The sequence below is a fragment of the Dermochelys coriacea genome, chromosome 8 (genome assembly GCF_009764565.3).
Source record: "Dermochelys coriacea isolate rDerCor1 chromosome 8, rDerCor1.pri.v4, whole genome shotgun sequence".
NCBI classification, from domain to species: Eukaryota; Metazoa; Chordata; order Testudines; family Dermochelyidae; genus Dermochelys; species Dermochelys coriacea.
Window position 1 is genome coordinate 105813934 of NC_050075.1, and position 13928 is coordinate 105827861.

The following is a 13928-nucleotide window of genomic DNA, read 5'->3' on the forward strand; positions in this document are numbered from 1 at the left end:
CAGAGACCCTGTTCTCTGCATCCAGCTCCTTCTTTGAAGAGTGATTGAGAAGAGGGTCGAGAACAGAAAAGCCCAGCTAAGAGAGAGAGTGGCCAGAGCTGGGTACCCAGCTGACCCTGCACTGACGGTGGCAGGACAACTGGCAGAAAGGACCCTCCAGGGGCCAGCCCCCTGATGGGCAGACTCCCGCTCTCTGCGCTGCCTGTCAGCCCCCGTCCTCCCCTGGCCCCAGGGATTTCATCTCGGCCGGCAGATCTGCGCTGGGATTCGTTCTACTCGTGGTTTTGACCCTCGGAATTGCTGTTCCTGCTGGGTGTGTTACACAGCTAGACAAGACCCTTCCTCCGGCTCCGTCTGCTCGCAGGCTGGAATTTAGCATCAGGCAGGTAAAGAGAGGGATTGAGTTTATGGGGCTCTCTCTTCTCCCAGCTGACACTTTGCCCTCGTGCTGGGGTCTCTGATCTGGGCTGGGACCTTCCTAGCTTTCACTGGAAGAATAGTGGCAGGCCCTGCTTACACATCCTCTGCCTTTCGCTCCGCTTGGCCTCCCTGCTTCCATAACCCGGCTGGTCTGGAATCCCCTTCGGGTTGGGACTCCAACCCCTGGACTACTGATGCATAACTTCACCTTCCTGGAGACGGAGTAATTGGCACTGCATTGTCTTGGGCCAGAAGATGGTTTGCTGTCTAGTCTGAATGGTGGCTGCAAACTCTAGCTTAGCTGCCGTGGCGGTCCCATCCCCTGGCAGCCGTTTACCTGCTAGAAGAGCAATGCCACTTCGGTCACAAATCTGCACAGACACACCCCGGAACCCCGACATGGGGTATTCTATCTGCTACCCAAGATCCATAAACCTGGAAATCCTGGACGCCCCATCTTCTCAGGCATTGGCACCCTGACAGCAGGATTGTCTGGCTATGTAGACTCCCTCCTCAGGCCCTACGTTACCAGCACTCCCAGCTATCTTCGAGACACCACTGACTTCCTGAGGAAACTACAGTCCATTGGTGATCTTCCTAAAAACACCATCCTGGCCGCTACGGGATGTAGAAGCCTCTACACCAACATTCCACACAAAGATGGGCTACAAGCCGTCAGGAACAGTATCCCCGATAATGTCACGGCAAACTTGGTGGCTGAACTTTGTGACTTTGTCCTGACCCATAACTATTTCACATTTGGGGACAATGTATACCTTCAAATCAGCGGCACTGCGATGGGTACCCGCATGGCCCCACAGGATGCCAACATTTTTATGGCTGACTTAGAACAACGCTTCCTCAGCTCTCGTCCCCTAATGCTCCTACTCTACTTGCGCTACATTGATGACATCTTCATCATCTGGACCCATGGAAAAGAAGCCCTTGAGGAATTCCACCATGATTTCAACAATTTCCATCCCACCATCATCCTCAGCCTGGACCAGTCCACACAAGAGATCCACTTCCTGGACACTACGGTGCTAATACGCGATGGTCACATAAACACCACCCTATACCGGAAACCTACTGACCGCTATTCCTACCTACATGCCTCCAGCTTTCACCCAGATCACACCACTCGATCCATTGTCTACAGCCAAGCTCTATGATATAACCGCATTTGCTCCAACCCCTCAGACAGAGACAAACACCTACAAGATCTCTATCATGCATTCCTACAACTACAATACCCACCTGCTCAAGTGAAGAAAGAGATTGACAGAGCCAGAAGAGTACCCAGATGTCACCTACTACAGGACAGGCCCAACAAAGAAAATAACAGAACGCCACTAGCCATCACCTTCAGCCCCCAACTAAAACCTTTCCAACGCATCATCAAGGATCTACAACCTATCCTGAAGGACGACCCATCACTCTCACAGATCTTGGGAGACAGGCCAGTCCTTGCTTACAGACAGCCCCCCAATCTGAAGCAAATACTCACCAGCAACCACACACCACACACCAGAACCACTAACCCAGGAACCTATCCTTGCAACAAAGCCCGTTGCCAACTCTGTCCACATATCTATTCAGGGGACACCATCATAGGGCCTAATCACATCAGCCACACTATCAGAGGCTCGTTCACCTGCGCATCTACCAATGTGATATATGCCATCATGTGCCAGCAATGCCCCTCTGCCATGTACATTGGCCAAACTGGACAGTCTCTACGTAAAGGAATGAATGGACACAAATCAGACGTCAAGAATTATAACATTCAAAAACCAGTTGGAGAACGCTTCAATCTCTCTGGTCACTCGATTACAGACCTGAGGGTGGCTATCCTTCAACAAAAAAACTTCAAAAACAGACTCCAATGAGAGACTGCTGAATTGGAATTAATTTGTAAACTGGATACAATTAACTTAGGCTTGAATAGAGACTGGGAGTGGATGGGTCATTACACAAAGTAAAACTATTTCCCCATGTTATTTTCCCCACCCCCACTGTTCTTCAGATATTCTTGTCAACTGCTGGAAATGGCCCACCTTGATTATCACCACAAAAGGTTTTCTTCCTCCTTCCCCCCCTCCCCATCTGCTGGTAATAGCTCATCTTAAGTGATCATTCTCCTTACAGTATGTATGATAAACCCATTGTTTCATGTTCTCTGTGTGTGTATATAAATCTCCCTACTGTATTTTCCACTGAATGCATCTGATGAAGTGAGCTGTAGCTCACGAAAGCTTATGCTCAAATAAATTTGTTAGTTTCTAAGGTGCCACAAGTACTCCTTTTCTATCTGTCACTTGTAGTCACGCCCAGTAGCACCTGGGTTTGGGTGCTGGGCGGGTGGGGGGAACCTGTGGTTTCCTTTCACCCGGAATTTCTACAGCTTTGGGATATTCACACGCAAGCAGGTAACCCAAACCCACTGCAGGGGCCTTGGAGAAATGTGGTGCTACATCTGATCCCAGCCCTTCAGTTTAAGAGGAACCAGATGATTTGCCTGAAAGTTCCACTTAGCCCGAAGATGAAAGGAGCCCCAAGTGAGCTTTTCCAGCTTGTGTTTTCCTTGCAAGTTTATAAATCACTTGCCGGCTTTCGGCTCTCTTTCAAGTCCGTTTGAAATTGATCCTTGCGCCCATGTGTTCCACGTGCAGCCTCGGGAGTTGTCGCACGCCTGGAATGTAGCTTGGTGCTTTGAAAGAGCTCGCTGAACCCGCTGGTGCACCAGGCCGCCTGCGATCAGCCCTCCTCGTTGCCTGGGGGGGCTAGCGGCGAAGGAGGGGGCAGGGCTTTGAGTTGGCAGAGAACCTCTGACTTCTCCTGTCTCTCCTAGGCTGCCTGTGCTGGAGACAACTGCTCCCTCCGGAGACGTCACGCACCCTCATCACCTAGTGTCGGTCGTGCCCAGCAGGTACCCACGGTGGTTTACCCTGGGCCACTTGGAATCGCAGCAGTGTGAACTGGCCTCCACCATGCTGACTGCAGCTAAAGGTGGGTGCGGGGCCCATATTGCACCTGAGCGGACAGTCTCATGTCAGACTAGGTAGCAGAGCTGGCACCCCCAGCAGGTTCCCTGCAGTTTTCCATTGCAGAATCTGCTGGAAGGGGAATGTGGGAAGCGGGGGGCTGTTTCAGATGAACTTGGCTGGAGCAGACAGACTCCAGAGGCGTGTGGCGAACTCCCCCGTGATTCGGGAGGCAGGTGGGAGGGACCGTGAGCTGCTAGGGATCTGCGAGCGCAGTACTGGGAAGAGAATTACCCATGTAGCCTCCAGTGTGGCAGGGAGAGGGGAGTGGGACGTGAGACCATTTCGAAGGTGAGACCCTCCTCCCCTATGGCTCACCCCAGGACTAGGAACGCAGGCAGGTGAGGGAGAGCTCCTGCTCAAATGCTGAAAAAGGAAATCTTAGAAATCCTGTGTTGCTTGGGGCCAAACCCTTTTCCCGATCAGCCGTCCGTGATGGCCGTTTGCATTCCAGCGGTAGCGTTGTCTGGATTGGCAGTCCATCCTGCACTGGCCTCGTCCTCGTGGCCCAGGTAGCACTAGTGTGTGCAGTGCACAGCCGGGGGTGGCTGGGGGGTAGGTGTTGCTCAGTGCCAGGGGGCAGACGAGTGCAGTTTCTCCTGGGCCCGACCTGGAACTGATCGAAAGATCTTTGTTGACTTCAGCGGGACTTGTCTCCAGTTCTGTGGCTGAGCGTGCGGGGGCGTGGCTCTCCCCAGCTGGGTGAATGGCACTGACAGCCTCTGCTCGCGTCCTGTCCATTCTAAGAGGGCTGGGGGGCTGCAGTGCAAAGCCAGGAAGGCAGAAGATACAAAGCAAGAACCTCAGGGCCTCTGAGGCACCCATCCTGGGAGTGAAGGGGAGGGGGGCTAGAAGTGGGGGTGAGGGCGTCCATCTCTCTGCACTCAGTATGTTCTCTTTGCGTTGCTTCCCGCAAGCAGACAGCGAGTGTCAGGGTGATTTTTCTCCATGCGGTTTTGGAAGGTGGAAGCAGTGTGTGGGTTTCAGCAAGGTCGCACTGTACCTAAGCCACTGAGGTGTGGTGTGCGCTGCCTGTCGCTGGGGTCCCAGCTGCAGAAATTGTAAAACCGCTGGCCAGGATCTATTGAGCTGGGGCGCACTGACGAGACAGGAAGGCAAATGGGCTTTTTACTTTGTATTTATGAAGTTTTCGTTTGACAGGAAACCAGACCAACCCCCCAGGCCAGGCTGGACAGAGAAGCAAATAAATCGTGATATCAGGCAGATGGGTGACGGGCCGTGATGTGCTTAGAGGGCTTGAAATCAGAGACAGATGACAGGCTTCTGCTGTGTATCGATAACAGTGTCAGTGCAGTAAAATCCCAGCTCCTACCTGCCGTTTGGAACTGGAATGCTCTCCTGTTCCTTCACTAGCCTGGTGAAATGGCAGCCAACATCAGAACTGTTCGCAGCCGTTCCTTTTCCCATTCCCTTCTTGCTTTTTCTGGTTTTTCCATTCTCAGGGTTCTGGTTTGCTCTCACCACCCGGTGATCTCGTGGAAAGCTGAGCCCGGTAAACGAGGGATTTTATTTATTTATTGTGCATGTTCTCCTCTAGCCGGGCGGGATAACAAATCCTCCACGAGGACGAAAAGGCCACTTGAGTTTGATTTTTGTTTTTCTTCCAGCTCTCACATTTTCCCCCCAAATGTTCAAATGCTGGAGCATGTCCGTATTCGATCCCGTCTCATTGCCATCTTTCCGACACAGGGCTTTCCATTTTTACATCTGGTTGTCTGAGGAGGCTTGGGTCACGAGTCCCCGTCACTGCAGTGACTGCTGCAGAGGGGCAGAAGATAGTTTTAATCATTTGTCATTTGAAATTTCTTTTTGTTTTCAAGTCCAGTTCTGCTCTGCACATTTTTAGTCACTTTTCATCATTCCTGGTGGATTGCATCTCCAAGCCTCCGTGGCTAATGGGCTGTGTGCAGAGAAGAGATGTTTCTTTAATTGCCAGCCCTAGAAACTCGACCTGGGACCCAAACAGGGTTCCTTCTGGGCTGTCGTCATTGCTAGTATGCCAGGTTTTGCAGTGAAATTCCTCCATGTGACCTCTGTGCAATCCCATTGTCTTTGCATTCTGCCCTCTGTTATCCATGTCATCCCCGGGGAAGGCTGATGAGGGATCACAGGTGTTACCAAAGGCAGAACCCGACCCTGCAATTGACACTGAGTTTTCCTCCATCCAGGCAGGTGTGGGTGGAGAGTTCCAGACATAAAAAATGTTACCTTGCTGCAAATTTCCAATACTCAGCCTGAGCCAGATCCAAAGCCCGTTGAAGCCAGCAGGTGTCTTTCCATTTACTTCAGTGCGTGGCAAGTTCTTCCTTGGTGCTCACACTTGGACAGGGCTTATGGGACAAAAGGAGGAGTGTCAGGAGTGGTAGGGGCGTGTTCCAGCTGAGGGTAGAAATTGACAATGACATCTGGCACTTTCTTTGATGCAGCTCGGTTTACTTACAAGGAACTTATGAAGTCCTGCTCCTCCAAATGCAAGAGGAGCCAGAGATAAAAGGAATAGTTTCTTAGCTTACTTGCCCCAAGCCGCCTTAGCCCACCTCAGAGCCAGAAAACTCTCTTTAGCCTTTTCTGCGGGCCCATTGTGCTCCCAGTTGCTGCTTGGCTTTCTTGCCTTTTGCCTCTGTCTCTCTGAGTCTTCCCCCAGCTGGTCTTTTTACACAAGGGCATGCCAAGCCCTCCCCCTGGTGCTAGTTTCTCGACAGACTAGTTTAGGTGTGGTCCCGTCACTGTCGCACGGCTGTCTTATGTAACGGGCACATTCACAGGACTTTAGTTCAACCCATAGCAAGGCTTAACCCAGCAGCTCATAACAGAAGACGGAAGGTGTTCCTGTGGCAAGTCACTTTCTTTCTTAGTGTATCTAAAATTAAGAATTAACCACATCGGTTAATTGTATCAGGACTTTGATATCAGTAGGAGGCCCTTTATCTGGGCAGACTCTTGGATGAAAAAATTCCTATTTCATGGCTGATGGTCAGGCCATGGATGGACGAGCTATTGCCTGAGATCAAAGCACAGAGGGAGGGGTTTGATTCATCTGTCCTAGGAACAGTTAAGGAGCAATGATGAGGTTTGGTCACCTCTGAACGTATCTGTTTACAGCTGAAGGCTGTCACGGAGTCCCCAGGTGATGCTCTGGAACTGCTCCCTACAAAGCCAGTCAGGACTCTGGGGAAGTCTCCTTTCTGGGAGCAGCCTGTCTGCAGGACACACAGCTCACCCGGCTTCCCCCTTCCTGGGTCTGACCTCAGAGCATTCAGCATCCTCTGCCCCCCGTGCGCTTCCCACAGCCAGTCCGCCCAGGCAGGGTCCTGGGGAAGCCAGAGGGTCCTGCCCCCCAACTCCGCAGTCAGATGTGACTCTCAGCCAACCAGCAAAACAGAAGGTTTATTAGACGACAGGAACATGGTCTAAACCAGAGCTTGTAGGTGCAGAGAACAGGACCCCTCAGCTGGGTCCATTTTGGGGGGCAGTGAGCCAGACAACCCCGTCTGCACTTCACTCCATGTCCCCAGCCAGCCGCAAACTGAAACTCTCTCCAGCGCCCCCTCCTTTGGGCTTTGTCCCTTTCCTGGGCCAGGAGGTCACCGGATTCCTTTGTTCTCCAACCCTTTAGCTCTCACCTTGCAGGGGGAAGGGCCCAGGCCATCAGTTGCCAGGAAACAGGGTGTCGGCCATTCTCTGTGTCCAGACCCCTGCACACACCCGCCCTCTAGGGCTCTGCAATGATCATACACCCTTATCCCCCCACCTAGATACTTAAGAACTGCCTAGGGGAAACTGAGGCACCCCCACACTATTCAGAGGAAACATTAAGAACAGTCCCGCTTCGTCACAAAGGCAAATCCCACCAGCTCTTTCCACATGGAGTGAGCTGGGTACATTTGGCCGAGTGTGGTTAGGAAAAGCAGCTGAAGAGACCATATTCCTTATGTAGAAATGTCCAGCTTTGAGATCTCTGATCCCAGGACCGTGGAATGAAGGATCGGGTTTGGAGCTGAGCGGGGGTGGATGGAACCAAAGCTAGGAAAGGTGCATGAGCTACAAGAGAAAAAAAAAAAAACTCGACACATTTCAGCTCTTATGGAGTTCACTGAACTTCCTGGAGAGAGGGGTCCCGTGTTGCAGAGGAGTGGAGGCTGTACAGCATGTGAGGGGGGAACTCGCCCTAATGTTCTCCCGCCAGTGGTGTGTCATGCACCTGGAGTTGTGGTATCGGTGCATGGAGGTTACTCCAGAGCACTCTGTGCTTTCCGAGGCTAACAGAATACGAATGCGCTTGCCCTGTCTGTGAACACATCGGCCACCAAACAGCCGTAGCGTGCCAAGGGCTGGGGAATGTTTCTAGTAGAAATGTGGGATGAAATGGAAGAGACACGGCATTATGAAGTGACAGATGATGTAGCTGATCATACATGGGATGGACTCGTACACACGGTGACGCCCTGGGACTGGCTGTAAGGATCCGGCCCTCGCTGGAGCCTTTCGGGGTGTGGAGTGTGTTTCTGTTGTATCAGGGGTCTGTAGTTATCGGTGTCCACGATGCAATATACCTACTGGATCTTTTATATTCGGATCCTTTCCCTCCCCTCCCCCATGACAGGAATTGGAGTGTAGTGAACAATTCTGCTGAGGAGGTAAGAACCGGAACAGACTCCAGTCTCTAGGCCACTGGTCCCCACCCCCACCCCCCAACCATCACTTACCAGTAATGGAATCTGGCCGCACCCCTCCCCTGAAGCTGGGGCCAGGAGCGGAGCCACAGCTGGGGGGCTGGGAGTGGAGCCACAGCTGGGGAAGGCCACAGTCAGAGCGGGGGTCCGGGCTACGCCCGCGAGCTGGGGGCTGAAGCTGGGGGCAGAGCAGAGCTGGGTGGCGCTCCATCCCAGCCCCTGCCGTGCCCCCGCTAATGTTCCTCTGTGCCCCCCTGGGGGGGGCACCTCACAGTTCGGGGTCCATTGCTTTAGGCTGTGCCGACTCCCACAGGGCTAACAGGAGCCCAAAGTAACTTGCCCTTGGTCCGGTCAGCGGTGGGGACTCCGAGGGCCTGTCTGCACAAACATTGAACTGGCAGCAGGCTGGGCGTTGGGGGCGGCTCCTGAGGCTCATCGCTGGTTCACTAATGTGCTTTGATCGCATCCTCTTTGAAACAGGAGTATCCAAGGGCATGAAAACTGTTAGTCTGCATTGACGGGGTCTGTGCAGACAATTAGTGCGAGGGCAGCTTGTGCAGGGTAGAGTCACACCCCAGCTGGCTGTGCGCTCCTGTCAGCAAGCCCTGCCCCACGCCTGCCCAGCGAGCAGACACCGTTTTCACCAGCCACGTTTCACGGGGGGGTGCGGGCCCTGGCAGGGCAGGGACTGACTTTCTGACCCATCCCGCCTGTGCGTGCAGGTGACATGCTTAGGTTACGCACCGTCCTGGAAGCGATCCAGAAGAACATCCACTCCTCGGCCTTGATCTTCAAGCTGGCCCAGGACGCCTTTAAGATCGCCACGCCCGCGGACAGCAACCCCGACACCACCCTGCTCAACGTGGCGCTGGAGCTGGGGCTGCAGGTAGGGGCGGGGGCCACAGAGAGGAGAAACCTGTCATCTTCGGAGGCTAACCCAGCCGCAGTTCTGAGGCAGTCTGGCTGGGTCCTTCCCCGGATGAGTGGGCAGCAGTGCCGAGGGCTGGAGGAAGGCCTTGTTTGGGGGGTGTTGAACGGAACTGCCCTAGGGGTGCCTGCCCTGCAGTGTCCCCTGCTGGCCGAGTGTGGCACTGCAGGCTCCTCGCCTCGGTTTCCTTCCCTGCGGTGGGTCTCCTCAGCTCTCCACTCGCTGGTCAGTGCTGCAGACGGGACTTAGCCCTCCAGCCAAGTCACAAATGTCGCCCCTTCCAGGGGAGCAGCAGTCCGACTGAAAAGTCCCATCAAACCAAGTCCGTCAGCCCTTTGGGGGATTCTCCTCAGCTCGCCTGCTGGGCCCAGTTCCCCACCCCCTTCCTGGGCTGCGTTTGAGAGTCTGTCCTCTGCAGCCCCCAGGCGGGTTCCCTTGGAGTGCTGCTCTCAGCCCCTGGCAGCTTTCCCAGCCCTGAGCCTCCCGCACAGTGTGGGTCAGGGCCTTCCTCCAGAGTCTGCCGGCTCCCTGTCACTCCCCATCCCCGACTGGGCTCCTTGAGCCCTGGGATGAGGCCCGGCTGTCCAGTCAGACCCTCCTGCCTCAGGCAGGGAAGCAGCTATTTAAGCTTGGCCAGGGTGGGGCTGGCCCCTGCACCCCTCACTAAGGGGCCAGTCCCGTGTGGCAGTAACTGTATAGTGTCAAATGGGGGCAAGCTTGGCAAATATTGGCAGTTTGGTTTGGAGCAATTCGCTGCCCCTCTGATGCCGCCTTTCCGTGGCCTAGGGCACTGGGCTGTCCTGGCTCCACTCCCAGCCGTGGCAAGTCTGGAGATGCATCGGGCACCGTTTCGAGTAGGCATCGAACTGGCATGAGCCGTTCTGCCTGCAGGGCTGGGCCGGGGCGCCCTCAGTAAACAGCACCGGGATGGGCCTGGAGTGAGGCCGGAGTTAGCGGCGCCGGGGAAGAGGGACAAAGGGGAGGGCTGGTAACTCTTTTCTGTCTCCTAGGTCATGCGGATGACTCTGTCCACCCTTAATTGGAGACGAAGGGAGATGGTGCGGTGGCTGGTCACCTGTGCGACGGAAGTGGGTGGGTACCGCTAGTCACTGCAGCCCTGCCAGACGCTGGCCCGGCCCCCCAGGAGGGGCTGGGTCTCTGCTCCACTCCCTGTCCCTTTGAGCAGTGCCTGCCCTTTCCCCCGGCAAAGGGCCTGAGAGGGGCTTGCTCGGTCCAGCCCACTGGGGCGAGTCCCTGAGCGACGGGATGGGATGTCGGTAGATTTTATGGCGTTTCAGGGAGATGGGACCATTGGATTATGGCCCAGGCTGGAGAACCTCCCGGAGTCGCCCCTGTGCTGAGCCCAGCCAGTCGGGTGAGACAGAACTGTCAGAGGCAGAGACTGGTGGGCACCAGTGCCCGTGGCCCCTGCAGTGGCAGGGCATTTAATAGCTGATACGTGCCCAGATGATCCTGACAGGTGACCCACCTCCTGTGCAGCATAGGGATGCAACCTCCCCTCCCCTACCTTCTCCCCAAGCTTCCAGCCAATCTGCCCTGAGGGGAAATTCCTTCCTGACCCCAGATCTAGCCATCAGTCGGACCTTGAGCTGTCAGCACTCAGCCCTTGAGCAGGGAACTGTAGGACTCCTGGAGGGGAGCTTGTAACCCGTGATGCCCTGGCATTTGCTGGCTCCGGCTCCCGTTCATGGGGACGTGGTTGTGCTATTTCACTGTGTGGGATTCGTAGCTTCACTTCAGAACATTGGCCTGAAGCTCTGGAGCTATTTGTCTGCAGCGCATTGGCATCTGGTTGTCCCTGTATATCCAAGCCAGTGCTCTCAACCCGGGCTCCCAGGTCCTCCCCCCCGGGCTTGGATGAGAAGTGTCAGCCGCACTGAGCGATCCCAGGTCCCAGGAAGAGCAGAGGGAGCTGGGATTGCTCAGCATTCCGGGCCCGGCAGAGCTCCTAGAGGATTTAGGCGCCTGCCCCCGTTGGAGCGCCACGCCCCAGCCTGCGCTGACGGCGTGTTCCTATCTGGCAGGTGTGCGGGCACTGCTCAGCATCCTGCAGAACTGGTACACGCTCTTCACCCCCACGGAAGCCACCAGCATCGTGGCGGCCACGGTGATGTCCCACAACACCATCCTGCGGCTGAGCCTGGACTACCCACAGCGCGAGGAGCTGGCTGGCTGCGCCCGCACCCTGGCCCTGCAGTGCGCCATGAAGGACCCCCAGAACTGCGCCCTCTCCGCCCTCACGCTGTGCGAGAAAGACCACATCGCCTTCGAGACGGCCTACCAGATCGTCATCGACGCCGCCGCCACCGGCATGACCTACTCGCAGCTCTTCACCATCGCCCGCTACATGGAGCACCGGGGCTACCCACTGCGGGCCTTCAAACTGGCCTCGCTGGCCATGACTCACCTCAACCTGGCCTACAACCAGGACACCCACCCGGCCATCAACGACGTCCTGTGGGCCTGCGCACTGAGCCACTCCTTGGGCAAGAACGAGCTGGCGGCCATCATCCCCCTGGTAGTGAAGAGCGTGCACTGCGCCACGGTGCTGTCCGACATCCTGCGGCGCTGCACCATGACAGCCCCAGGCCTGGCCGGCATTCCCGGCCGCAGGAACTCTGGCAAACTGATGTCCACCGACAAGGCCCCCTTGCGCCAGCTGCTGGACGCCACGATAAGCGCTTACATCAACACCACCCACTCCCGGCTCACCCACATCAGCCCCCGGCACTACGGCGAGTTCATCGAGTTCCTCAGCAAAGCCAGGGAGACCTTCCTCCTGGCCCAGGACGGCCACCTCCAGTTTGCGCAGTTCATAGACAATCTCAAACAGATCTACAAAGGCAAGAAAAAACTGATGATGCTGGTGCGGGAGCGGTTTGGGTGAGCTCCCGCCGGCGCGGGCAGGGTTCGGCGGGGCACTACACGCAGAAGAAAGGAAAATCTAACAGCAATTGGCAAACCAGAGGGGTTTTATTCTTTTGTTGGATTTAGCCGTTTCACATCCTGCGAGGATTCCAAAGTTCTTCGGGCACATCAAACCAAAAGACAAGCATGGGAAGAACAATTTACTCAGCATCCTACTCTCCTGAGTGTATAACCATTTAATACCAAAAGCTAACCTGGAAATCTAATACCTCTTTCCTGAAGGAAGCGTTTGCCGGCTGGTCCCAAGGTTGCCAAGCATAAAGGAAAAAGGAAAGAATGAAAATTGAAAGCAAAAGAGAAGCGCAACACTAAACCTCATGCGTCACCAAAAGCGATGGCTTTGCAGCGCCGTGTGCACCCTGCGGAGACGTGAAACTCCTCTTCTCCATTCGTGAAGATATGTAAAGAAAACTAGAGTAACTGTTCTCAGGGATTGCTTACTAAAAGTAACAAAACAAAAAAAGCATTTATGATACTGTAAATACTATAGTATATGTGTCAATTATTAAATTGTAAAGTTATAATTATTTATAATTATTCTGTCTTTTATTTGGGGGATACTTGAAATTGTCATGGGCTGGGACTTTTTTTTTTTTTTTTTAAATTAAAACGAGGAGGAGACACGTGACCATTTCTCAGGTTTCGCCAGCATCACTTGTGCTGTCGGCACATGAAAAGAGGGGTGGGAGGGAGGCAACCGGCAAATAGAAATGAATCCAGAATCTCTGCAGAACCACAATGACATTGCAGCCTGGGGGGAGACGGCACCTAGGCAGGCTGGATTAACGGCAGGGCGGACGGCAGATCGGTGCGTCTGGACAGTCAAAGGACGGACCTGGTCGGACGCTGGTGGGTGTTACGGGAACCTTGCCCCTTGTAAGTTCTGCAAATGGTTGGTCAAGGATTGAATACAAAACACAAAGAACGGAGCCATTGGGCTGGAAACAGTTGTGCCCAGAGTGTACATATCTCTATATTTGGCCTTCTCTGTGTGTGGGTGTGTGAGGAATGGATGTCTGGGTGCATGGAGGTGTGCATGGTGGGGGACTGACTGCCTTTTCTGCACTGGGGGGCAGGAACACGAACACGACTTCTTTGGTTACTTTTGTCCTTTAATTTCCTCTCCATTTCCAAGCCTTTGTCGCTCCAGCTAACGCGGACACCTGACGGACGAAGGCGTCTTGTCATGTTTCCCGATTTGTATCACTCCGTCTCCTGCTGCTGCTTAGTGATCAGGGCTAGATTCAAACCAGTCGTGGGGCAGGGACGGTCTTCCTTATTCCAGGTGTCTTTGTGTTCCCCTGGTCCAGTGTGTCTTAGTTTTAAAAGGGTCGGGAGGGCTGGGGCCAGTGGGGAAGGTGACTTGTAGCTAGAGAATGTGGACTGATGATCTACTGTCTGATTTTATTTTGGAAAGAGATTTGTGTCTGCGCTGTGGAGCGGAAAACCAGGTGTACTCAGTATTTGTTGCCACAAAAGTATCATTCTTCAACCTGTTTCTCTTTTTTTGTGTGTGTGCAACCTCTTGACCTAATGTTTAATAATAAAAGAAAAAAAAAGCTAATACTATTTATGTATCACTCCTACCCTTTTATATAAACTGTGTTGGAATTTCAGTGCTGTTCTTTATTTTCACAATGAATAAATTGGGAGGGTGGGAGGGAAACCCCCAAATCGAGGTCAGTTGGTATTTGGGCTAACAGGGCACGAATTGGAGGGGTGTCGGTGCCACCGGTTGACTCTGCGTGAGAATGCCTGGCCTGGGAAATGGATCTGAGTCGCTGTGCTCTGTGTGGGACGTGTCTGGGCGGTGCCTATGAGATCTACCTCCGAGCGTTGCAGAAGTGGCTTGGACGAGAGGCAGAGGCTAGCAAGTCCTCCGGGGCGGGGTCT

General features: G+C 54.2%; 1 protein-coding gene across 3 annotated transcripts in view; it reads left to right on the forward strand.

Annotated features, from left to right (window-relative positions):
• The window catches only part of ZSWIM5 (zinc finger SWIM-type containing 5), a 159341-nt gene extending 145690 nt beyond the window's left edge, over positions 1-13651 (forward strand). For all 3 annotated transcript variants that reach the window (XM_038413542.2, XM_038413541.2, XM_043520051.1), the window contains 4 exons: positions 3272-3429; positions 8881-9044; positions 10097-10178; positions 11132-13651. In XM_038413542.2, the coding sequence (XP_038269470.2) occupies positions 3272-3429; positions 8881-9044; positions 10097-10178; positions 11132-11994 (1267 nt within the window). In that variant the 3' untranslated portion in view covers positions 11995-13651. The remainder of the gene's footprint in view (positions 1-3271; positions 3430-8880; positions 9045-10096; positions 10179-11131) is intronic.
• The last annotated feature ends 277 nt before the right edge of the window (positions 13652-13928 follow it).